The 25300-nt window shown below is 37.4% G+C and overlaps 4 protein-coding genes across 6 annotated transcripts; 1 reads left to right on the forward strand and 3 right to left on the reverse strand.

Annotated features, from left to right (window-relative positions):
- Positions 1-870: 870 nt before the first annotated feature.
- On the forward strand, positions 871-7065 carry LOC106305351 (DNA (cytosine-5)-methyltransferase CMT2). 2 transcript variants are annotated; one of them, XM_013741734.1, is made up of 23 exons: positions 871-1221; positions 1313-1338; positions 1447-2410; positions 2631-2665; positions 2773-2872; positions 3079-3183; positions 3267-3386; positions 3488-3578; positions 3663-3844; positions 3952-4017; positions 4099-4347; positions 4513-4571; positions 4648-4714; positions 4836-5165; positions 5246-5314; positions 5407-5493; positions 5577-5664; positions 5768-5886; positions 5954-6058; positions 6205-6248; positions 6326-6395; positions 6480-6583; positions 6691-7065. In XM_013741734.1, the coding sequence occupies exons 1-23, from the start codon at positions 928-930 to the stop codon at positions 6854-6856; spliced, it is 3540 nt and encodes a 1179-aa protein (XP_013597188.1). In that variant the 5' UTR covers positions 871-927; the 3' UTR covers positions 6857-7065. The 2 variants fall into 2 exon arrangements, with proteins under 2 accessions (XP_013597188.1, XP_013597195.1); XM_013741741.1 differs by having other exon boundaries at positions 3267-3320.
- Positions 7066-7472: 407 nt separating this feature from the next.
- On the reverse strand, positions 7473-13155 carry LOC106305384 (protein ENHANCED DISEASE RESISTANCE 2). Its single transcript, XM_013741766.1, has 22 exons — positions 13018-13155; positions 12686-12760; positions 12064-12117; positions 11900-11965; positions 11683-11786; positions 11108-11175; positions 10919-11035; positions 10722-10762; positions 10514-10614; positions 10132-10227; positions 9895-9959; positions 9731-9802; positions 9501-9656; positions 9186-9412; positions 9062-9101; positions 8824-8972; positions 8629-8730; positions 8481-8525; positions 8243-8383; positions 8066-8161; positions 7884-7985; positions 7473-7785 (listed from the first exon to the last, which is right to left on the reverse strand). Exons 1-22 carry the CDS (start codon positions 13153-13155, stop codon positions 7684-7686), a joined length of 2157 nt encoding a protein of 718 aa, XP_013597220.1. The 3' UTR covers positions 7473-7683.
- A 3692-nt stretch (positions 13156-16847) lies between these two features.
- On the reverse strand, positions 16848-21140 carry LOC106305369 (putative disease resistance protein At4g19050). 2 transcript variants are annotated; one of them, XM_013741758.1, is made up of 4 exons: positions 21083-21138; positions 20870-21010; positions 17184-20523; positions 16848-17126 (listed from the first exon to the last, which is right to left on the reverse strand). In XM_013741758.1, exons 3-4 carry the CDS (start codon positions 20519-20521, stop codon positions 17087-17089), a joined length of 3378 nt encoding a protein of 1125 aa, XP_013597212.1. In that variant the 5' UTR covers positions 20522-20523; positions 20870-21010; positions 21083-21138; the 3' UTR covers positions 16848-17086. The 2 variants fall into 2 exon arrangements, with proteins under 2 accessions (XP_013597212.1, XP_013597204.1); XM_013741750.1 differs by lacking the exon at positions 20870-21010 and having other exon boundaries at positions 21083-21140.
- A 928-nt stretch (positions 21141-22068) lies between these two features.
- LOC106305438 (probable disease resistance protein At4g19060) lies at positions 22069-24174 on the reverse strand. Its single transcript, XM_013741810.1, has 2 exons — positions 23131-24174; positions 22069-22945 (listed from the first exon to the last, which is right to left on the reverse strand). Exons 1-2 carry the CDS (start codon positions 23591-23593, stop codon positions 22260-22262), a joined length of 1149 nt encoding a protein of 382 aa, XP_013597264.1. The 5' UTR covers positions 23594-24174; the 3' UTR covers positions 22069-22259.
- Positions 24175-25300: the final 1126 nt, after the last annotated feature.

The raw sequence follows: 25300 nt of genomic DNA on the forward strand, positions 1-25300 counted from the left end.
AAACAAATAAAACATTAGTATTTTTTTCTCTTATATCAAATCATTTCAACCATTAATGATTGGTCTAGGGGACAGAGTTAGCGGCTTGATCTCGAGGAACCGTATGGAAGTTAATTACTTGATTCGATGCAATGCTTTAACCTTTTAGTACTTTCTTTGAATTCTGAACAGAATTGACATATTTAAGAAGGTCTGCATGGGAGACTTTAATATCGATTTGGTATCATATGTATAATAAGTTTGCAATCGTTTAATATTTGTGTTCAGTACGACGAATTAGACACATGCATGTATACCAAATAAATAACTTTCAAATATTTGAACCATGTAACTAATTTTGTAGCTTATCGGGCAAAACTTCATCAACGAATAAATCATCAATTGTTTGTATAACATTTTAAATTTCAGACAAGTTTAGCAATAAAATTTTGTCGAGAAACGAAGAAAAAAAAATCACGTGACACATGGCAGTGAAATATAAAGAATATAGCATAAAAAGATTAAAAGAAAAACAGTGTTCTAAAATATGGTACAGAAACTCATCAGTATTCTAAAAATACTCGGTATAGGCGTTTATTTATACGGCGTTTAGGTGCTAATCAACTGTGTCGTTTTCATGTTATACATTGTTTGTGTAGTTCAAACATAATAAAGTTTAGTCGACCGTTATGCGGTCTAAACGCGGATTTTAATCGTTAATATTCAATGTAAAAAATATTATTATATAGAAACATATATTTGTTTAGGGGTTGTTTAGACGTCCACGTATACGGATTAAAACGAGAGCGCGTAGCGCATTTTAGAACACTGTAAGAAAAGTGACCATACTCAAAAAGTCACGTGATTTGTTACCAAATGTCAGTACATTTCCCACGCTTGGCCGTTTTCTGGATCTCTCTCTCTCCCTCTTTTAAAACCTTTCTCCAAATGTTATCTCCGGCGAAATGTGAGTCAGAAGACCCCACAGCTCAACTGGATCTCCTCCACTCTTCTCCTAGATCCGAACCCGAACGCCTCTCTCTCGTCCTCTCTCTTCCCAATCCCGCCGAAGCAGAGATGAGCACGAGCAGGAGATCCACGAGGAACAATTGTAATTCGCCTAAAGAGATTGGCGGAGGAGAAGGTGCTCAGTCGCCGAGAATTACCGATAATGTATCCTCTGTTCCGATCACCGGAAAGTCTGGATCGAGTAAGAGAAAGATTAGTAGCGCTCCCGTTAAGGTTAGTTGCAATGCAATGCAATGCAGGTTAGTTAGATCGTATAGTTCTTTGACATTGATGGATGTTTGTTTTCTTTTATGGATTGATGCAGAAAGATTCTGGCGGATTGTCATTCGAGTAAGTCAAAGCTTCAAAGACTTGATTTCTTTAAATACCTAGAGCCTGACGTCATTAAGCGTCTAACTAACTAACTATTCTCTTTGTGAAACTGGTTAATTGATGCAGAGACATAGCTGCGATTGCCAAGAGCTTGGAGATGGGAGTCGTTTCCGAGTGCCAAGATAAGAACGACGATGCTGAAGGTAGATCGCAAGTTCCGGCTAAGAGGAAAGTCGACTGTGATGACATGAAGCGTTCTAGTCAGAGTCTCAGCAGCAGCAATAAACGGACGAGGAGATCTGCGAGATTCACTAAGGGGATGGAGGATGAGGGGGAAGAAAATCTAGGCGAGGAGCCTGTCCCATCCATTAGATCTCTAAGGCTATCTGGAACTGCTGAAAATGGTTTGGGATTATGTGGTGCAAAACAGGTGAGAGGGACTGAGAAGCTGGTGCAAGTTAGTGAGAATGGTAACTGCCGTGAGACTATAAAGAGATGTGAAGGTGATGGCCTTGTTTCATCTAAGCAAGAGCTATTAGGGTCAACTGTAAATGGTTGTAGGGTCAAGTCGTTAGGAAAACACAGATCTTCTGACCCAAATGCGAGTGGTGTTCACACCAGCTCTTTGAAAATTAGTGAGAATGGTACGAGTAATGGATTACCGATGACAGCTGCGTTAGTGGAACAAGAGTCACGTCAGGGTAAAACGAGTGACTGCGGTGCTACTGCTGATAACGGAGTAACTGGGGAGATGCATGCAAATTCTACTGTGATCTATCTCTCTGACGACGATGAAGAGCCGCAGCCAGCCAAGGACGTACAAGATTCGGTTGAATTTGTGTATACGAAAAGCTCAAACGGAGATGTTTTGATACAAGATGCAAGTGGATCTACCCTCTCCTCGGGGGGAAATGGGAGACAAGCACCACTGGATCAAAATAGTCCAATTAAATCAACCAAGGGAAAGGGTGCGCGAGTGACCCGTACTGCTGTCCGTGAAAAGCATGAACATGGTTCCTCCTTTTTCATTGGAGAGCCAATTCCTTGCGAGGAGGCTAAAGAGAGATGGCGCTGGAGATATGACCTCAAGGTAGTTGGTTAATTTCTCTCTACTTCACTACTTTAGTTTTCATCCGCAACTTACTAGTATAGTTGAGCAATAGAGTTTACATAGTCTAATGGTGTGTACATGAAAAACCGATGTCTTTGTCCGTCCCTTAAGATAGGCTCCCTTTGTTTAATCTCAGTTCCTTCTTTTTACTATCGAAATATCAGCCTCGTGTCTGATTGCGAGTTCCATTTATTTTCAGGAGCACAAATCTAAGAGGAGAGGCCAACAGTCAGAGTAAGCAGTCGATGTTTTATCAACTCACTGTTTACCTAAAACATTTTTGCTTCATATTTCGTTTGTTCTACCGTTACATTAAATAATCCTGAACGATTCTTTTGAAGAGATGACGAAGACATGATTGTTGCAAATGTGGAATGCCACTATTTGCAGGCAAAAGTCGACAATGAAACGTTCAGCCTCGGAGACTTTGCCTGCCTAATGGTAAAACGTGCTTCTCTATCATTGATTATTGTATTCTTTGCTTCAGTATCCTTGGGCTACTTTTCGTTTCTTAATTGGATACGCTACTTTTTCCCTTCAAGAGCCTTAGGTTTTCTAGAATGTTGTGCACTTGTGAAATGGAGATATATATCTAATCAAACCTCCGTCTCCATAATAGTTCCCGATTCATTACATTAATTTTACAGGGTGATGGAGAAGAGCCACCTATCGGCAAGATAGTAGAGTTTTTTAAGACAACAGATGGAGAAAGCTACTTCCGAGTTCAGTGGTTGTACAGAGCAACGGATACAGTGTGTATACAGTTTCTTATCTTTCTTCTTGTTTAATACTTTGCGACGCGAGAACTTGTTACTCATTTGTCTAATGTTTGTAGGTAATGCAGAAGCAGGCTGCTGATCATGAGAGAAGGCGTCTCTTCTACTCTACTGTAATGAATGATAATCCAATAGATTGTCTTATTTCTAAAGTTACTGTTTTACAAGTATCACCTAGGGTATGCTGAGCAAGCTCTTTCTCTTATTTCTGCATTTCTCAGTCTTACAAGATCTGCCAATGTTTTTACAACCTGCAGTTGATACTTTCGTGACTTTGCAGGCAGGATTAAAGCCCAATTCTATAAAATCTGACTTTTATTTTGATATGGAGTATTGCGTGGAGTTTTCGACATTTCAAACCTTGAGAACTCGTAAGTTCTCTTGCTGTTAAGAAATACATATACACAATCCTAGGCACAGGAGCTTGAGCATTGCTTCCTTCTTTTTGGTCTCAGAAACTTCCGAAAACAAGCTTGAGTGTTGCGCCGACGTGACACCTACAGAATCCACTGAATCTATTTTGGAAGATAAAAGTTTTAGCAAAGAGCTTCTGGTGCTTGATCTTTACAGTGGTTGTGGTGGAATGTCCACTGGGTTGAATCTTGGAGCCAAGATTTCTGGAGTTGATGTCGTGACGGTACTACTTGCTTTAAGTAATTAATATTTTTCTCTTTAACTAAGGATGGACTGCTCTTTTAGCACTCAGTTTCATTAATATCATAATTCTAAATTTTTCATTTTCAGAAATGGGCTATTGACCAGAATTTGGCTGCCTGTGAGAGCTTGAAACTGAACCATCCACAGACGCAGGTCAGAATACTTTTGGTGCCAATTGCTAGATCATTTTAAGGAGAATGATGCCAAATCTGATGTTGCTGTCTTTGTTTACAGGTTAGGAATGACTCTGCTGGAGATTTTCTCCAACTTTTGAAGGAGTGGGGTAAATTATGCAAGCGCTATGTGCGTAACAATGGTCATACAACTGATACATTAAACCCCGGAAATTCAACAAAGGAAGCCACTGAAAGTAGCTCTTCTACTGAAGATGATTCAGAACCTGAGGAGTACGAAGTTGAAAAGCTGGTTGATATATGCTATGGTGATCCTGACAAGACAGGAGAACGTGGCCTAAAGTTTAAGGTATGACAAGAGGACATGTCACAATTTTGTTGTTGATCGACTTTGCTCTTTAGTCTTTACGGGTTTAAGATTGTTCTTTTCACCTTCTACAACTTGCAAGATAAATATTCTTCATGTCTTTGCTCTCTTGCGACATAGAATTTATGCTCATGACTATTTTATCAGGTGCACTGGAAAGGATATAGCAGCAACGAAGATACTTGGGAGCCAGCAAAGGAATTGAGGTATATGATTTAAATTAATGCTAAAAAGGGTCTCTGTTGTTTATCCCGATCTAATTAATATTGTTTGAAATTTTAGCAATTGTCAAGATGCCATCCGGGAGTTTGTAACAAGTGGATTCAAGAAGAATATCTTGCCACTTCCTGTAAGATCGTTTCCTTTCATCTAAATTGAATGTTTGATCTTTGAAAGTTGTATGAGTGTAGTACCATCAACATCTTATTTCACTGAAAATCAGAAAATTTTGTAAATGAATGTTAATCCAGGGCGGTGTTGGCGTGATATGTGGTGGACCTCCATGTCAAGGAATTAGTGGCTATAACCGCTTCAGGGATGTTGATTCTCCGTTGACTGATGAAAGGAATCAGCAAATTGTAGTTTTCATGGACATAGTTGAGTATCTGAAACCCAAATTCGTGTTGATGGAAAACGTTGTTGATATTCTGCGTTTGGACAAAGGTTCTCTTGGGAGGTACGCTTTGAGCCGTCTTGTGGACATGAGATACCAAGCGAGGCTAGGTATCATAACAGCTGGTTGCTATGGTCTTTCCCAATTTCGTTCCCGAGTTTTCATGTGGGGAGCTGATCCAAACATGGTGAGTTTATTATATGCCTACTTTTAACTTCCTCCACCTGACTGTTTCCACGTTAAAAATAATTTGGTATTATATTCCAGAAACTGCCTCCGTTTCCGCTTCCAACCCATGATGTTATTGTCAGATATGGGTTTCCTCTCGAGTTCGAGGTAACATTACTGTAAACTGGTGATTACTTCGTACTCTTTTCCTGAGCCCTGGCGTTCTCCCAACTCAACCCATCTTGGCTTTCATGTTTCAGAGGAATGTAGTTGCTTACAGTGAAGGTCAGCCCAGAGATGTTGAAACAGCTCTTGTTCTAAAAGATGCGATATCAGATCTTCCTCATGCAAGTTTCATATCCATTAGATCCATGTGCAGTTCAGGGTTAAACCTATGTATTTCTAATTTTCTTTCGTTTCACAACTCTAGGTGTCAAACAACGAAACCCGGGAAAGAATGTCCTATGAAAGTCTCCCAGAGACAGATTTCCAGAGATACATTAGATCAACCAAACACGGTAAGTTGGACCTGTCTGGAATTTTAGAATTAAGAGTCTCAGAAATGACTACTCACTCGCATATTCCATAAGTTACTCAGGCGTTAGCGTTTTGCTTTGTCAGATATGACTGGCTCTGCGACTGATAACTGTACAAAAAGGACGATGCAACTGTATGATCACAGGCCGTCCCTTTTGTCTGAAGATGATTATAACCGAGTTTGTCAAATCCCAAAGAAGAAGGTAGTCACTTCTTTCTACTAACCAGTACTCCGGCAGAGCAACATTCTCACCGTAGATAATTTTGCAGGGAGCTAATTTCAGGGATCTTCCCGGGTTAATCGTCAGAAACGACAATACAGTCTGCCGTGATCCATCAATGGAACCTGTCCTTCTGCCATCAGGAAAGCGTTTGGTAAAGACTCCTCTTATATAAGTAGAACCATATCAAAAAATGTAGCTATTGACATTCTACTTGTTAAGTCGGCTGATTGAACAGTTGTAGAAATTTTAGAAACGAATATATGTATATAGAATCAGCTGACGTGTGGCCCTCTTTAGGTACCAGAATATGTCTTTACTTTTCAGCAAGGGAAATCTAAAAGGTAATTTTCTTGACCTGAAACAATTTGTTGAGCATTCCTATGTGTTTCTAAGTCTCTCTGGATTTCTGATATGGCAGACCGTTTGCGCGTCTTTGGTGGGACGAAACAGTTCCAACCGTTCTGACAGTCCCCAGCTGCAGCAATCAGGTATCCTTAAACTCACCACCCATGTAGATCTCACTTGAAACCCATCTTTTATGTTCTTTAACATTCAGTTTTCGCTATTTACAGGCGTTTTTGCATCCAGAGCAAGATCGAATACTAACCATAAGAGAAGCCGCACGGCTTCAAGGTTTCCCTGATTACTTCCAATTCTGTGGAACCGTTAAACAAAGGTACTTTACTTTGTGTTCTTTTGTACAAAAATCTATAAAAAAAATAGCAGAGATAATAGTGACAGATTACTTAGCGAATCTCACTCACTGCTTTTGGTTTTGTACAGGTACTGTCAGATTGGAAATGCAGTGGCGGTCTCGGTTTCTCGTGCTTTGGGCTATTCTCTAGGTATGGCTTTCCGTGGTCTAGCCGGTGACGAGAATATGATAAAACTTCCCCAGAAGTTTTCTCATTCAAGTTACCTTCAGCTTCAAGAATCCATTCCTCACTAAAATTATGTAGTTGTACGACTTGGAAAGTCAATAGCAGCAGAACTGTTGTACCTTTTACCATTTATTTCTCTACACGAGGGTTGAGCTAAACGAAGACGTTCTGAGCTCAAACTCTTATCAATTTTTCTCATCAAACTACAAATTTTGTTGATTAGTTATGGCTGATAAAACCATGTTTAATTTTTTTTTTAAAAAATTCTTTCATTTTACATGTGTTTAGTGTAAGCTTGAAGTAAACCCACTATGCTTATTTTTATTCAAAAAGAGACTTTAAAATGATTTGAGCTCATAAAGGCGTGAACCTAGCGCTAATGAGAAGGGCCAATGACTAATAGGAAAAAAATTACAACAATTAAAAACCAAGGATAACAAATGCCTTGGCTTTGAATGCTTTGGTTAAAAGGAAAACCCGTGGGATCTCTTTATCTTACAGCTTCTATGGCTTATTAGTCTTCTAATAACTCCTTTGGTAAAACCAAATTGGTATGTACCAAATCCTTATAAAGCCTAGAGGCATGTAATCATTGTCCCTTCAATGCCATTGTAAACTTGGCTACTCTATGCCAATGAATGGGTCGGTTACCAAGCAAAATAGAAGTTGCACATTGTAACGAGATATGTAATAAACTATTTTTTTTACTATGAATTGATATTACAAAAATAAAAAAAAAGATGTATCGAAACAAAGATGGGAAAAGAAAAGAAGACGTGATAAAGAATTGACCATTTCAAAGAGCAACCAAACACTTTTATGTGACAGAAAATATATGAAAGTTTGATGGTAATTTTTTCTGAAGTGGTTGTTAAGGAGTCAATACACTATTTTATTAATCTGACTCCAGATTCGGAACTATAGCCGAAGAGAGCTCTATATGCGAAACCCGAACCGCACCGATGAGCCTTTCCGGCAATTCCTCCGGTGTATTTGCCTGCAAAACCGAACCATATTTGTTTTATACATTATAACAGTAACCCCAACTACTTGAGCAAAAAAACATATGATATTATGTGTCCGTTTGTTACCTACCTGTACAAGGAAAGCCATTTCGACAACCAATGATGTGATTACACCAATGACGAGACCCAGAACTCCATTTGCAACAGTTGATGAACCAATATCCACGTCGATCTAACAAATGAACACGATACAATCATTGTGTTATTAATGTTTACAGAGAGAGCTTTCATATTCAATGCATGTTCACTCACTTCTAAGTATGTCGGGCCACGAATGTAGTTGCAGTCCACTGCTTTCCCGAGGAGACATGGGGTGCTTCCCACGCTTTGCCGTACTATCCATGACCCCTGTATACATTTCGGTTATAATATGGAAAAAAATAATGTGAAGTAGTAATCGCAAAGAGAGCGAGAGAGAGATAAACATACCTTAGGAACTTGAGGTATAAGCTTTAGCCGGCTATTTCGGAATTCATCGTCACCATCAACAAAACGTTGCAACAGGGACCCCGGCACAAGTTCTTTCGTCACGAAATAAAACACCATGCTGTAGTGTGTTGACCCCGGAACCTATTATTGAAAAAACAGCTTTAAACGTGTATAAATATGACTTTGTGGTTTGTACCTTACGTTTAGAATCTTAATAATAGTTTGGGGCCAAACTTACTTGAACATTAACCACCATCGAGAATAGACCTTTCTCTGCAGCAACCTGAACATTGTTTATAATAATCTTTCATGGAGATTTCTTTCTAAGCGACTAAGATGAATCCACAAGAAAGAGAATAGCATGTGAAGCATTTGAATATTCTTACTTGTGCTGCGCAGCCTTTACGTCTAGCCACATGATCTATTCTTTTACTGTCTTTGAACCAGTCGACAGCAACCAGATCCATAAGATGCTTCCCAGCAGGAATCTTCAGTATATCATTAAACGGACAGGAACAGAAGTTAGCCGGAATGTAAGAACCTAACCCTTCTGTAATTAGCAAGACAAAAGGTTTACTGACCTTTCTTTTATCATCACAGAAACTCTTGCTACGAACTTTGAAGTTGCTCCCGTCAGAAGTCCTCCAGCAGTTACGAGCATTTTCATTTTCATTTCGCTTTAGATTACCCGAAAAGCATGATAGATCAATGTTGTGAGCAGGTTCTTCTTCTGAAACCGCATAAGAAACCATCGGAGGTATTAGATAAAGCCTAATGAGCTCGAAGTAGGAAGCTTAAACTTAATGATAGGGTGCTCACCTGTTTTCTTGACATCAGTCTCTGTTTTACTTGTTTCAGGCTGAAACAGTACACAAGAATAACGATTCAATTCCAGATGATGCTTAATATTAGAAAAAAAAACCTAAATGCTCAGTATTTAAACCTCTTGTTCTGATTCAGCGATCTGAAACTCATCATCATCATCTGAGTCTTCATCCAGGAGCACGGAGTTTCTGTTGGCAGAGTTTGTTTGATCAACAGAAAATGCAGACTGGTGCACAGACCTTCCGCTCTTACTCAAGCTCAAGGAGGACGATGCCATATTAACCATAACAGGGATCCGGGTATGAACACCTCTCTCATCTGTCTGTGAAAACCATTCCCGCAAACCTGCCATGAGCACGAGACAATGTATTACAACGGATGCTAATAAATTAGCCAGTGGATTTCTTTTGAAAGAAAGCATGAAAGAGCTTACCAGCAACACTGTTCAGCATTTGAAGAAGACAATGTTGTTGAAATGCTGGAAGATAGCCTGCACCCCACCCTTTTAGATCAATTTGTATTAGGTGTTGCACCTGTGTTCTAGGCCTCCCATTTCGGGGCTTTAGCGGGGCAATATTATATCCTCCACCTAAGTTTAACAAAAGTAGGACGGGTTAGATAGTAGTAGATCCACGATCATATTAAGCAGTTTGCTAAGCTTACTCTCGAGATGAGCACGGACACATCCAGGTTGTGGACCACAATTATCATGCTCCCTAGAACGGAACAGCACAACTTCACAGAAAGAGCGAGATAAATAACCAACAAGCTAATGTAAAACAATATTTACAGATTATAGCATGAGTAAAGGGGGAAAAGGAAGGTACCATAACTCCCATCATCATTACGGCGCCAATAGCGGACATAACATAGGTCACGAGGCCACACAACCCTGGAGCCATTTGAATCAATTAGCATAAAAGTAAACTTCTCAAACTAGTAAAGTAATATTCTGACCAGAAACAGAAAGATCACAAATGATAACAATAACTATAATCCTAAATTGTTCCCCTGGAGTTATTGGAGCATATGAGATCTAATCAGTTGGAATCAAAATCACTTACATTGGAAACCAGTCGAGTAAAAGTCTATGATAGAGCACTGCTGTATGACCATCCACCTCTTCCACTAAGCTACCATACTGAAAGCTGCAGTCCCACCTGAATCACACAGGAAAAAAAATAGGAACATAAATAACTTGAGATACAGACCAGAACAAAATACTTCTGGATGCATACTATAGATAGACATTCATGGGCAGGAGACATTATTTTACAAAGAAACAGAATCATATAGATCCAACACTAGTAATACAATGCACTGCAAAGAAAGTTTTAAGAGATTTCCATACAATAATGCCTAACTGAAACGAAATGAAGAAAAATGAACACCGTGCAGACTAAATGGAAACTGAAATGGAAAAACAGAAGGTAGAGAAACACCTACTCATAACGAGTGCCATCCATGCTCATCACAAGTTCGAATACTTCCTCACATGTTGCCTCCACTACGCCAACAGCTTTCATTGCCCTGCTGCAGCTTCTTGGCTGCACATGTAGCACTGTAAATGACGGCTCTTGTCTAGATAAAGCTATTATATAAATCATACGGCAATCAGTCCATAAAATTGATAAGGTATTAGAAACTTCCATACAAGGTAATCTACTTCAAGAAGCTCTTCAAAAATCCGAAGACCTGTCAAATGTATAGAAAACAAAAACAAAGAAGATTAAGACCAAATCCCAGCTCTTTCTATGAAAGCAATCTTCCAGTTCCTATAGCAGTTATCTAAAGAGAGCACTAGGTTGCGCAGGTCCCACACACATAAACTATGTTGCAATACCCACTAACCATTTTGGCACTGAAGTAGACGCCAGTGCTTTCTCGAGAAAGCTTGATTATCAGAATTCTGGTTCGCCAACTCTGCATCAAACTCCTTAGTCCAGTCAAGTACAGATTCTGGAGGACCTGCACATTTTCTTGACGTGATTAGATTACGACCAGGATTGCAGCTGACCAGATTAACTCATGAATATAAACCATTTCCAATAGTTGTCCGTCTCATTAAACTTCGCCGAGAGCCATCTTCATCCTCTGGTGCACTAAACCTGAAGAAAATTGCAAATATTTACTGTTATATGCATGTTAAAGTAAAAAAAAAAACAATACAACAGAGCCAAACATCTAAAGGTGTGATATCCGAAACGAAATTGTTCACATCCCAGCATTCAACATTTTATAAGCATCTTCCAGCATTTGTAACATACTTACAATGACTCAAAACCAAGGCAGCCGATTTGGAGAGCAGTTAATACTCAAACTATGATTCATAGTTGACTTCCTAATTTTGTTATTAAACAGGATAACACTTTTTGAAGTTTTATTCTACAATCATGATCACCACAAACCACTTATTCTTATTTGGATAAATATGGATGGTCATCAATCAAGTAAGTCAAGTTTATAAGCGAAGAGAGTGATCAGAGCATTGTTCCATAAAAAGAACTTATGATTAAATCAGTGAAATACTATGTTTCTCCTCAATCAGTGAGTTGTTTGCAAATTGGATCAACATGCCACCAGAGATAGAGAGATCATATGAGATGGGCACTTACTGGCTTTCATGATCTGAAGATGAAGCAGTCCTTCCACTATCCATTCCAGACTTATATTCAAATGAAACATATTGCTGACCATTTGGAACCTGGGACTCTTGGTGCTGCGCAAAACACAATGAGGTAAATCAGATAAAGCACCAATACACTCAAGTTTAGACAGTAAATACTGAATAATTGATATCGTAATCTAGGAGCTGGCAGGCAGATGACAAACCTGGTCTATAACAGACTCAATTTTCTCCTTCCACATTAGTGCTTCCTGGATGTTGAACGCTGCCATCTAGCAAGAATATACTACACCATATTAACCAAAGAAGACGCAAGAAATTGCCAAGTAACAAAGTAAATATAGTTTTTCTGGAAGTAAAGAGAAGGTACCGTTATTCTATGGTGCTTTTCTTTCTTGTTATAGACAGACAACACGTAAACCATCTGCATGATAAAGTTGGGAAGCACAAAAGAAAAGGTATAAGGGAATAGCACAGACAAGGTTATGAAAAATGCAAATTAAGTTGACAAACGAAAACAATCAACTGATTCACAACGAATATTATGAAATGTCTTTCTCCAGCGGAGAGAAGAAAGCTACCTTTTCACAACCTTAAGATGATCTCTCTAGTTTTATACGTAAAAACAAAGAATTTTATATAATATACACATAAACAATGTAACATGCTTAGTTTTGGTTCGTAAGAGAGTTGGAGCACATTCGCTAACCATATCTAAGTTGACTGAAGTATTCAGCTCAGTTACTCAGCTCACATAGATATTCCTGACAACTGAAATATATATCTCTACCAAGCAGTCACTCCTACTTCCAAGAGAGTATTTATTCTCCTAGTCAACACCTCTCTTACACCATGACTGAAAGTTCAAATATTGGCAGGGAAGAGAAGATAATAATTGTTGCAATTCCAAAACAAAGTAACATGGCAAACATCACACACACATCTAAAAGCGCTTCGAGTAACAACAACATAAGAGTAAAAATAAGACTGACATGTCCATGATGAGTCTTCAAGCCTCGATCTTCAACTCTGCAGTTGCCATCAATTAACATGGTCTTGATAGGAACCTATATTCACAAGTCCAAAACATCACTAAACCCACGAAACTCATATGTCATCATATAAGAGAGAGAGAGAGAGTGCCAAAACAGCAAAGTCTGAGACTTTTTGTTTCCTTTAGCATAACACCGCCTTACAGTTCAGTCTACTATCTCGAAACCCAAAGGGGAAAGTTTCAAACTTGCAGAGACCTACTCAAAAAACAATCAAACTAAAAGAAAAAAAGAAAAGCAAAAGACTTTGAAGAAAGAGAATGGGTTTAGACCTGATAGTCCTGAGGCTTCTTCTTGTAATAGGCCAAGAGACGAGGCTCCAAAACGAAATACCTCATGTGAATATACGATCTCCCGATCTTCCTCCTTCCATACCTCACCATCCACCCTTCGTACACTACCTTTGACATTGCTCCACCCCCCAAAAAAAGATCGAACCTTTTTTAAAGATCGGAACTAACTCTAGATGACCTGATTGTCTTCATCGGCGCTGGAATCTGTTCGGTTCCGCAGATTCCGCAGCCGTAGCGGAGATCTATGAGCTCACACACCTTCTAAAATTTCAACACGACTATAAAGGATTCAACTTTGACGAAAATAGAAAATAGATATTCTTCTTGAGGAATATAATCACAGAAAAGAGAAAGAGATACGTATATTTAACAAAATTAATTGAAATAAAAACTAGTCACGCCAAAGACGTAAGTTATTATAGTTTGTTGAACAAATTAACAAAACATAATTAATACTGCTAATTTAATTGATTTGTTTTATTTATTTAATTTAAAGTCAGGCCTAATCACTTCCTAGCGCCCATTTTGAGTTTGTCGTCATTAGCTGACGAAGCAAGTCCATTCTCGAGGTCGCTGACGGCAGGCTTATTGTGTGTTAGGCAGATAAGAAGAACACGACGACGTATTAGCATATTAGATTACGTGTGAACCATCACAATACACTTGAACTACAATCATTGGCTGAGATTAGAGTGTTAATTAAGACAACTAGTTCTTGAAAACATTCCAAAAGTTTATTTATCAGCGAAATGTTCTTATGTCAAAACTCAAAAAGTAAGTTCAAATGTTAACTAATAATCTTCAGATCGGTTATGCAGTGACCAAATATGTAGTACATGATTGAAGATTAGACTGAAATGAAATAAATCCATGATTTTGGTTATTGGTTTAATAAGATGCAATGATAGATTCTATGAGATATCGAAGAGGAGCAAGCATATGAAGATGAATCCCATCAGGAGATTTAACCAAGTTGAAAGTTTTCTGAAATCATAGTATCATAAATAGCTAGATAGTTTAGGGTTTTCGGGTTAAATATCAAAAAGGGTTTTTAGATAAAAATATCAGATAATCTATACTATTATCTGCGAAGTAAGTTTTTGCAACAAAGCTCTCACGTTAAAAGTTGGAGCGGTTAATATCGATACTACCCTTAATGAATAATTAGATTTATTAATATATAATTCTATATAACTATAATAATCAATCAATTAACCACAAATAAAATAAAAACGTGTTTAAAATAATATATTCATGTTTATCCTTAATGACTACTCAAAAAGAAGAAATTAAACCAATGATAAAATATTTTATTAGTATACATTAGTTTAATTGGTTGGATGCAATACATTCATATAGTATAATAAATTAATGATTTTTTCACGCACTGAAATATAATAGAAAGAGATTTCATGATTTTCGTAAATTTTTACTAAAATCAAAAACCATTATAACGATCATGTATGCATGTATCACTAATTGTTTTTAAAATAATTATATCTTAGTACCTATTTTCTTTTACAAAATTTTAAAGTATATAAAATAGTAAAATAAGTATGCCACAAAATATCATTATTCCAATTAATTTTTTAGCTTTTTATTATATATTTTTATTTATGTTTTACTTTTAGTTTGATTTTGTGTTTTTTGAAATTTAAAAAAAGGTTTACCTCTATATTTTATTTATTTGCGTGTAATTTTTGGATATGGTTATGTTCTCATATTTTAAGAAGATGAAGATGAAGCAAAATCTGATAAAAAGAGTTGAACAAAATTAAGTGATTAACAAAACCAAAAACAACTTATGAGTGTGGTCTTTAAACTTATAACATATATCTAATATTTCGTAGAAAAAGTTAAGTTTGCATCTGCGGGAAAAACCCCTAATTAAGTTATATATATTCTCGTGTTTGGAACTTATATGGTATACTATTATATATATTTTATTACTATCAATAATATAATAGTATAGATTAAGTTACATATACTATATATTATCATATATTATGTAATTATCCTATTTATCATATAGTATGTAATTATCTTTTTAACTACAGTAAAAACTCTATAAGTTAGTAAATACGTTAAATTAATAATTTTTTCGATTCCGAATTGAGCATGTTCAAAATATAATACAAATAAATAAATTAGTAATATTTAATTAATATATCTAATACAAAATCAAAAATGCTTCTTACTTTAAAAAATATATATATTCTAAAAATAGAAAAATCTAAAATAGAAACTTTTTGTAAATTAATGACTCTACAAATTAATAAAACTTTATATCAATAACTCTACAAATGTATTAATTTTTAATTGTAAGTCAGTTACTTTGGTATTCAATAAGAGCTTTATTAATGATAATAAACAAGGAAACAACATATATACACAAATTAAAGGTTTGTGTAACCAAATTGTGGAAGATGTGAAGAGCAAAAAGTTAAAAAAAAATTTATACAAATTTTAATTCTCAAACTAACATTCTAAAATAGATGTCTCTCATCAAATATATTTTTTTATGATAGGCCAGTCTGGAACACATCTTTTCTCAAAGGCATTCTTCTGTCTTACTATGCATTTAAGAAATATTGAGTTCACGAAGACATGGATTTGCTATTATAAACATCATCATATTAGATTTCCCTTATTTCTAATTTATTTTTATAAAATTGTAACTATTGTATAAAACTAAATAATGAAAAGTAGAATGCTTATATCTAGAAAAAATATTAAACAAAAATATAAATCGGTATTAGTTAAAATTTAATTGACCATTTCCTTATTCATATATAAGATAGTCTTATTACATTTTTAAATATCTATATATTTTTATAGAGTTAAAAGAAAGAAAATAGATTCTGAATTTTCAAGTTTTTCATAATAAAAATATTTTTTGTATTTTGTGAAAACTTTTTTCATGTATAAAATGTTTAAATTTTAATTTATTCTAAAATTTTTGAATACGTGATTGATTGATTTATTTTCTTTTGTCAATAATCGACTGTAAGATGATTATTCCGCAAACTTAAAAATTAAAAATTAATCTAAATTTTATTTGTTTAGATAAATGATTAAAGTTAATAATAAAAATTATCCAAAAGCATAAAATATATTTTAAGTTAAAAAGATAAAATTTATATGATTAGGTAAATGATTAAAGTAATAATAAAAATTATACAAAACTTTAAAAAATATTTTAACTTAAAAAATATAATTAATATATATATTGTGTTGTTATTTGAAAATTATCTTTTGATAAAAACTAAAAAAAAAATTAAAAAAAGAAAAAACTATAACTAAATATCAATCATGTAAAATTATTAATTTTATATATGAAAAGAGAATATTATGTGATTTTAAGATTTATTTATTAATAATAAACATAGTGTACAAAGATACTTTCAAAATATTTAGAATACATAAAATTTTTGAAATGAAAATATAAACAACAAGTTATCATTATAGTATTTTAGTTAGTAATGCATGTATTAATAAAAAAACTATAAAATGATTATGTCTGCATACGCGGGCAGAACACCTAGTTTTAAATATTTAGATAAAAGTATTATGTAAACTTTTTTAGGTAATTCGGTTTACGAATAGTGTTATTTTAATATTTGATTATTTAAAAATTAAATCTAATTATATAAACTATTTTATAGAAATTTGGGTACTCATTATGTTCTCGGTTAGGTTATAACTTTTTAGTTCTAGAAATATAAGATTATTTGGATCATTCATAGTATCTGAAGCTGATTACTTCCGGATAAATGTGCCCTTACTTGGAACAATTTTGAATACAAAATCCATATTCTACATTGGCAGACCAAAATACGAGAGAAATTTATTCATTTGTATATTACATAACACAACAACAAAGCAAACATTTTTAAACGTTTGTTACAAGCTCTATCAAAGTCCAAGACTTTGAAGATTATTCAATCATTTATACTGAAAACTCAAAAAAAAAAACAGTGGGAACAACAGGGAGAGAGATGATGATGGGAAAACTTTTGAGTCACACACGGGAGCTTTTATCTTGTTTCTAAACTGGGCCTGTTGTTTGAATTTCAGGCGCAGTATCCCTGCACAGACAGAACAGTAGTGAGTGTATCTTTTTTCTTGTTTAAGTTTATACTTACTTGCGAGTCTGATCCTCCTTTGAAGATGAAGCTTCTTCTGTCTTCTCCGTTCCTATCTTCAGCTCCTCAAGTGTAGCTGTAAATCTCGGACACTTGTCGTTTGTGTATTTCTCCAGACTCCGAAACTTAACTCCATCCGACGATAAAACAGGCAAATCAAGAAGGTATAGCTTCCGAAGATTCGGCAGCTCTCCTGCTTCTTCTACATCAAACAGTTTCTTCAGCTGATCACAAAACTTCACACGCAGAACCTCAAGGTTATCAGGAACCTGAGAGGCTCCCAGGAAGAGCGTCTCGATGTTTCGACAACAATCTATGCTTAGCTTCTTAAGGTTCTTGAAGACGGCGGATCCTCCATTACCTCCACTGTCTAGTCTTTTGAGCAACGGAAGATTCGAGACCCAAAGAATCTCCAACGACGACGGCGATGACGACACGAAGAGATTCTCCATCTTCTTGCACCTCTCTACCCAACAACCCTTCACGGAACTCATTTTAAACTTGTCGAGGATTAAAGATACGTTCTCCATTTCATTATCTGAAACAGAGACATACTCTGCTTTGGACATATCATCGTCCACTGGTCTGTTAGTGTCAAAGATCTGGACACCCTTAGGAACTTCAGGGTCAAGAACTCTGTATCTATCTCCGTGATGAACAATCTTCTCTCTTTCTTCTCCCGTCTTGTCTGCTAAGCCAGGGAAGCTAGATCCCTCTGGATCCTTTTCGAGTTTCTCCTTTATCTTCCCCCACTCGTTGTCCTCTAAAAACTTCGAATCCGAGAGAACAATGCGTTTGGAAGAACAGAGGATGCTCTGTTTCGGCAACTCCCGAAACGTCTTCACCTTAGTCCCAGAGAGATTCACCTCGCAAAGGTAAGACATATTCTCGAACGATCCTTCGATTTTCTTCAGCTCGCCGCACCCGGAAACATCCAAGATCTCAAGATGGATCATCTTCTCAAGATTCGGAAGAGCCTCCAGCTTGGAACAGTTTCTTATCACGAGCTCTTTGACGTTAGCTAGCTCCGACATTCCTTTAGGCAGCTCGCTTAGAGCCGTACCCGAAAGATTCACTTTGTGTAAGTAAGACATCTTCTCAAAGGTACCGTCGATTTTAGCCAGCTTGTCGCAGCCGGAAACATCCAAAACCTCAAGGTGTGTTAGCTTCTCGATGCTCGGAAGCTCTTTCATCGCGGAGCAGTTCCTTATCAGAAGCTGGTTGAGATGGACGTCGTCGTTGATCGTGTCCGCTAGCTCCGGAAGAGCAGTCTCGGAGATATTAAGGATTCTAAGCTCATCCTTCTCCTCCAAACACACTTCGAGCATCTCCACCAGCTTCTTGGCGCCAGAGACGTCAAGAACCTGGAGTTTAGTCAAGGGCTTAAGCTGCGGCAGCCTCTTTAGCTCTGTACAGTTTCGCACCAAGAGCCGTGTCAAGGCCGGCATGGTGCTGAACTCTTTGGTGTGAAAGATGGGTAGGCGGATGATCTGAGTCCCTGAGAAGTCCAAGTGTTCTAGCTTTTGGAGATGAGCGAAGTTCTTGTTCTTGCCTTTGTAGTCTTTCCAGTCTTTAACCCTGTCGAAGTAAGACTTGAGAGCTCTAGCTCCGCGGATGTCGATGACTTCCAGCTCCTTTGTTGCCACATTGAAGTTGGGAAGATCTTGTAGATTAGGACAGTCTCTTAGTATGAAGCAACGGAGCATTTTTAGGTTTTCGATCGTGGAAGGCGAGGATTCGATCGAAAGCCCGGAGAGGTTAAGGCTTTGAAGCTTAGTGATGTTCTTGAATAAATCATCAGATATCTTATTCAGATAACTTGCACCGGAGACTTCAAGAACCTGTAGGTTTTCAAGAACCTTGAACTCGTCGATGTTCTTGATCAGATCGCAGTCTCTGATCACTAGTACTCGGAGTTTCTTTAGTTTGGATAGAGACTGAACAAGATCTTGGAACGTTGGATCAAAGAGGACAACAACTTCAAGATCTTGCATCTCTTTTCTTTCAAAGAACGTGTTAGGAACCTCTCTGCGTAGACGGTTTCCGCTAACGATAAGCGTTGTGATCTTATCTTCCTTAGATTGAATTGTCCTGATCATGTCGTCGATTAAGATGATTCTCCCAAGACCTTTCGCCTTGTCTCCACCGTAAACTCTGTTGAAACCAAGACAAGATCTTCCAAAGAATCCACAGTCTTCAAGATCTAACAGATATCTCATAGATACCTCTGGAACCACCATGTTGTCTTCTTGCATCTTCAAGATTCCTCTGTTCATAAACTCCATCAAAATGCTGTGTCCTTCCTGGTAAGCCTTCTCAACCGACTTAACCGGATCGAAGTACCCTTCAAGCATCCAGTGCACGATTAGGTCTCGGTAGTAAGCGCATCCGGAGTACTTGTAGAAGTCTAGAACGTGCCAAAGGCAAGCGATGACCGGTCTTTGGATCTTTTTCTCGGGCTTTAACAGCTCGTAGCTTAGACGCAAGACCGGATTGTAGCGGCTGCGGTCTACTGCGTTCTTGGAAGCAGCAGCTGGCTCTAGTGACTTGGGGGATAATATCAATTCTTTGAAGATTTTCCTCTGTTGTGCAGACAGAGTCTTGATGCTGTTTAACGTCTTGGTCAAGACAACAATCGCAGCGGGTAAGCCCTGGCTCTTACTTGCGATGCAAGACATCAAAGTAGGTTCTGTGATCTCTCCGCTTTCGCAAAGGCTCTTCATGAATACAGGCCAGTCTTTAGAATCGCTGAGTAGTTCCTGTGACTCTTTTTCCGTAAGCGGTTCGACTTTGATCGTTGTCTTTGACTCTTCCTCTTGTATCTCACCTCTTCTTGTGACTAGAATCTTTAGAGTTTTGTCTTTCGGAGCATCTTCAAGAAACTGTCGGAGGTTTAGGTCTTTCATTACATTGTCCTCAGTTGTCATGCTTCCTTCATCATCCAGAATCAGCAGAAGATTCTTCTTCTTTGTTTTGATGATCTCGTTTGATATGTTCTTCTTCAAGGTTTCTACTAAATCATCAACTTTGGTTTCAACTTTAGTTTGACTTGCGCCTTCTTCGTACTCGAAAAACAAGGATAGCTGAGCAGCTATATTCTCGTAAAGTGTCTTGTCGTCTCCAATCTTCTTGTTCAGATGTAACCAGAGGACACTGTAAGATGAAGAGGCTGCTTCCGTTACACGTTTGCTGACTTGTTTTGCAAGCCACGTCTTCCCTATACCAGCTTCACCAACGAGGACAGTTCTTGAAGGGACACCGTCTTTTCCCAATAATTCCATTATCTTGTTGATCGTCTCGTCTCTGCTGATCAGATCTTTTTTCTCTTTGTTCTCCATTTCTGGAAAAGACAGATAAAAAAAAAAAAACCTTTTTTCAAAAAAAAAAAAAGAGATAAATAAAACTCTAGGTTAGAGCTTTTTTTTAGTAGAAAGAAATTATATTGATCCCAAAAAAAAAAACACTGAGATCATTGTTACTATTATAGTAACCCTAATTTTGAAACTAATGTATTTTATGTTTTTATCCCAGCTTCATAAAGTTGATCAAGATCATTATTAAAATAAATGTAAACAAATACAGCCCCCACAATACCTATATCAAATAACCAGAGGAAAGAAATGTTTTAATATTAAAAGAAAGTTTTTTTTTGTAAACTTAAAGGGTTAAACCCGGGTGACACAGACCTAACCCCCGGGTGGAGGTACAGTCCACGGATAGATCCTCTCATGGGCATTCAAATGAGCCGAAAGCAATAGTCCATATCCGTGTGGCCAGCGGGGTTCGAACCAGAGTTTGCCGTATTGGGTTTATTCCCTCTAGCGCCACTGGACTACCACCACTGGTTATTTTAAAAGAAAGTTGCATTCCAGTAAACCAAAACATAGAAAAATACGAACCTTAGTTGTTCAGAGCGAGTGATGATCAGATTGTTTTCCTTTGCTTTTAGGTTCTCTCTTATTTTGTTATACTTGGTTTGGTTGATTGATTAACGTATTTATACAACTCAATCTCTAATTACTTGCATGTCAAGCTACCTTGGTTTTTTTTAAAAATCAAATAACTGTTCTTTTCAGTTTAGGTTATATTCTGTTGGAAACAATAACGCCAAGTATTATATTCTTCTTTAGTTTTCACTCGTACTGTTTTAGAGGATAACATTTTATATTCGGTGTGTGCAGTTAACTCGTTGGCTTTTGGAATTGTCTACTACACAAGCAAACGCTTTTCTTCTCTTTTTACAGAAAAAAGTACATGCTAAACACATGTATAGCTCTGCTTGTGTGTGGTGGATCATGTGTGTGGTAAACATGTAAAGACAAAGGTAAGGGTGTAAAATGTTTAACTTAAGAATATTGGGGAAGAATCTACAACTTCACTTAAGCTCAAAGGAAATTAATATTCTATCACAGTACTGATTGATTCATTACTTCCTCCAGTAATGGAAGTGTATTAAGTTACCAGTATTCTTTGGATTCGAGATCGAATTTAGTGACTGAAAGATGCAATAAAACTATATAATATACGATCATTACATAAGACTATATGTATAATATTAGAACAGTATGATTATCTCTGCACATGTAATCTCAGCATTGTTTTACCAGCCTAGTTAAGGTTTTGAATTAGAGTTAGATTCATTGTAAAAATGTTTTGAATCAAATAAACTAACATTCATTCAAAAAACACAAAATTTAAGATCATTATATTTATTATAGTCCAGTGATTGTAATAGAAAAACAAAAGACATGGATATAATTGTTAGAGAACCATTACACATTATCTTAGAACTGTCAGACATGTGTGTTGTAACTCTTTATAACATTTTTTTATTGTCAAATACCAGCAGAGGTTTACACATTATCTTAGAACTGTCAGACATGTGTGTTGTAACTCTTTATTACATTTTTTTTATTGTCAAATACCAGCAGAGGTTTACACTTTTACGAGTTACAAGTACACAACAGTTTCTAGGAAAAAAAAAAAAAAACTTGAAATACAGTAGTAATCTTGAAATGTGTCCTTAGGCTAGAGAGTAAATACGCAGTAGATTACATCCTTGCTTTACAAGTTTGTCTACATGTCCTTGTCTTCATCATTTTTGAGAGGCTCAATCTGCGCCAGCATTTGAGCAGCCCAAGGAACACCACCAGACTTATCCATAAGCTCCTTTTTGTATCTCCCTGGATACCTCGGGTTCACTACCCATTTTGTTGGCCTACCATCTTTACCTATCACGTGTTTTTCAACGGCATCTTTCATTGGTACTCCAGCTGCATCTTTCACGACTTCTCCATTTTCATCTTTCATGGGCTCTCCAAATGCATCTTTGTAGATCTCCCACACGCTCTCTACGTCTGACCTCGGGAACAAACGCTGCACGTTCTCGTCTTCTCCGACTATCTTCTTGGCCAGGCCCTCGTCTCTGCTTGTCACAATCACTCTCCCACCAGACCCTTTAGGAAACCCACAAGAAAGATGCGTTTTCTCCTGTGGTGTCTCCTCACCATCCAGCCTCTGACTCCACTCGTTATCCTCCCAGACATCGTCCAGCACGACCAGATACTTCTTACCAAACAGATTCGAGTTAAGAGCATTCAGTAACCTAAAGAGCTCCTTCTCTTCAACCGTCTCTTCGTCTCTTCTCCGTTCTTCAGCGTTTTTCCTCTTCTCTTCGTCTGCTTCTGTTCTGATGCTGTCAAGCGCCTCATCTTCAACTCCAAGCGATCTCAAGATCCTCTTCAGCACAGCTACCTTTTGATCTCCTTCACCTTCTTTAGTTTCTTCGCTGTACATGGACACCCATATTCAACCGTCTCTTCGTCTCTTCTCCGTTCTTCAGCGTTTTTCCTCTTCTCTTCGTCTGCTTCTGTTCTGATGCTGTCAAGCGCCTCATCTTCAACTCCAAGCGATCTCAAGATCCTCTTCAGCACAGCTACCTTTTGATCTCCTTCACCTTCTTTAGTTTCTTCGCTGTACATGGACACCCATATCCTCGGGAGATAAGCTTCTTTCACGTCTTTGTCGTTGAACACATCCTGACACAAGGTCGTTTTCCCGACTCCGAACTTCCCCACGATCGCTAGCGTCTTGAACTCTTCGGATCCCTTTCCCTTCAGCAAGAAGTTCTTCAAGAACAAGGACTCGTTTACGAAACCACGAATAGGTTTATCCGAAAGGTCAGGTCTCGTCTCCACTCGGCTCGTCTTAGATCGCCTTACTTTACTGGTGTCGGGAGTTGCTGCTGATGAACCACCGTTTGTAGACGACTTGTTTTTACCCTTAGAGGAAGATTCACTCGGTTTTTCATTAAGCCATGAACCATACTTTATACCGAACGAAGACCCAATTAAAAAGAGCCTCTGATCAATATCAGGCGGAGACTCCTTATCGTCGACATCCTTAACCATTTCTTGTGTTTCAGGTAAGAGAGACTAAAACGGGATGTTTGTAGGTTTCAAAGTGCAGCTTTCAATTTTTGTGGACACAGTTATATATATATAGACACGTAAAATTGTTTTAGGTAACGTGTTTCACAAGTATCCTTTTCTGCAAATTCTTTATCCTCAGAAGCAACGAATAAAGGAAACTAGACTTGTGAAAAGAAAAATTAAAAAGAAAGAAAAGATTAGCTACACACTTCTGGTCTTTTTCTTCTTTTGTGAAACACGTTTGACTAACCTGAACGAACCGTCCATGAATGCTACTGTCAGATCCCAATGCAACTTTTACATCGACTCAGACACAAGTGCATGCTTCAGGTTTTGTTTCATATTTTTATCTCCAGACAAAGACAGGAACGCAGGTTCTTATTTGTCCACCTACGTAGTAAATGTTGTTACAGTCACACATGCCAACGAAAGCAATGTTGGAATTAAAATTTTTATAAAGATGGAGAAAGTGTTTAAGTGTTTGAAGAGAAAGAAGTTTTGTTAAGAAGAAAGTTTTTATAATTTAGAAGATGATTCTTATTACTTAGATGATTCTTACAAACTTGGATACTTCTTGATGATACAAAATGAAAGGGGAGTGGAGGTTTTCTAGAATTTGGGCTAAGTTTTGGATCAACACATGATTAACCCAATAATGTTTGATCCAAATCAAGTTTATTTTTCAACACCCCCTCTTAAACTTGATTTGTTACTCCGAGTAAGCTCCTCATCTTGATGAAGTCTTCTCGCTTGAGTGGCTTGGTGAAGATATCAGCTACTTGATCATTTGTCTTCACATACTCCAATTGCACATCCATCTTGGTAACACATTCTCTAATGTAGTGATAACGAGTATCGATGTGCTTACTCCGATCATAGAAGACTGGATTCTTCGCCAATGCTATCGCCGACCTGTTATCCACAAAGATCTTTGTTGGCTCCTCTTGTGGTAGGTTCAACTCCTTTAGCAAGTTTCGTAACCAAATAGCATGGCAAACACATGAAGTAGCTGCCACATACTCCGTTTCACAAGTAGAAAGAGTGACAATTGGTTGCTTCTTTGACATCCATGTGAAAGCGGTTTCTCCAATAAAAAAAATACGAAGCCACTTGTGCTTTTGTGGTCATCTACATCTCCACCCCAATCGCTATCGCTATATCCAACAAGCTTGTAATCTACATCTCCACCCCAATCGCTATCGCCATTTGATGTATCCTCCAACTCTTTTGGGCTGCCAATGAAATGATTAGTCTAACCGTTTCTAAGCGAGCAACTGGAGCAAATACCCCATCATAGTTGATCCCGGCTCTTTGACTATAGCTCTTTGACTATAGCCTTTTGCCACCAATCTTGCCTTGTACCTTTCAACTTCTCCTTTAGAGTTCTTCTTTGCCTTGTACACCCACTTCACACCAAATGCCTTGTGTCCATTTGGAAGTGAAGCTAACTCCCATGTATCATTCTTTTGAATCGACTTGATTTCCTCATCTATTGCACTTCTCCATGACTTCTTTTCTTGGGCTTCTTCAAAGTTCATAGGCTCGCAATCCGCAAATAGACAAAATAGAGTAAGATTGTCTTGATTTTCGGTTACCTCGTAGATGTCTTGTAGACTTCTAAAACGTGGAGTCCTTTCACTTGAGCTTTCATCTCCTTGAGAACTTGTTGTTGGTGAAGTTGGTGGT

This window comes from Brassica oleracea, chromosome C1, assembly GCF_000695525.1.
Source record: "Brassica oleracea var. oleracea cultivar TO1000 chromosome C1, BOL, whole genome shotgun sequence".
Classification (NCBI taxonomy): domain Eukaryota; kingdom Viridiplantae; phylum Streptophyta; class Magnoliopsida; order Brassicales; family Brassicaceae; genus Brassica; species Brassica oleracea.

Excerpts from the sequence above, each read along its gene's own strand:
- LOC106305384 (XM_013741766.1), bottom strand. The coding sequence starts at position 13,155 with ATGTCAAAGGTAGTGTACGAAGGGTGGATGGTGAGGTATGGAAGGAGG. Across the intron at positions 9,102-9,185 it reads TCGCTGAATCAGAACAAGAG|CCTGAAACAAGTAAAACAGA; the intron begins GTTTAAATACTG and ends GTACTGTTTCAG. Across the intron at positions 8,526-8,628 it reads GTAAAGGCTGCGCAGCACAA|GTTGCTGCAGAGAAAGGTCT; the intron begins GTAAGAATATTC and ends AACAATGTTCAG.
- LOC106305438 (XM_013741810.1), bottom strand. The coding sequence starts at position 23,593 with ATGGTTAAGGATGTCGACGATAAGGAGTCTCCGCCTGATATTGATCAG. Across the intron at positions 22,946-23,130 it reads AACTAAAGAAGGTGAAGGAG|ATCAAAAGGTAGCTGTGCTG; the intron begins ATCAAAAGGTAG and ends AAGGTGAAGGAG.
- LOC106305369 (XM_013741750.1), bottom strand. The coding sequence starts at position 20,521 with ATGGAGAACAAAGAGAAAAAAGATCTGATCAGCAGAGACGAGACGATC. Across the intron at positions 17,127-17,183 it reads AAGGAGGATCAGACTCGCAA|GGATACTGCGCCTGAAATTC; the intron begins GTAAGTATAAAC and ends CTGTCTGTGCAG.
- LOC106305351 (XM_013741734.1), top strand. The coding sequence starts at position 928 with ATGTTATCTCCGGCGAAATGTGAGTCAGAAGACCCCACAGCTCAACTG. Across the intron at positions 5,887-5,953 it reads GTCAAATCCCAAAGAAGAAG|GGAGCTAATTTCAGGGATCT; the intron begins GTAGTCACTTCT and ends ATAATTTTGCAG. Across the intron at positions 6,396-6,479 it reads TCCCCAGCTGCAGCAATCAG|GCGTTTTTGCATCCAGAGCA; the intron begins GTATCCTTAAAC and ends CGCTATTTACAG.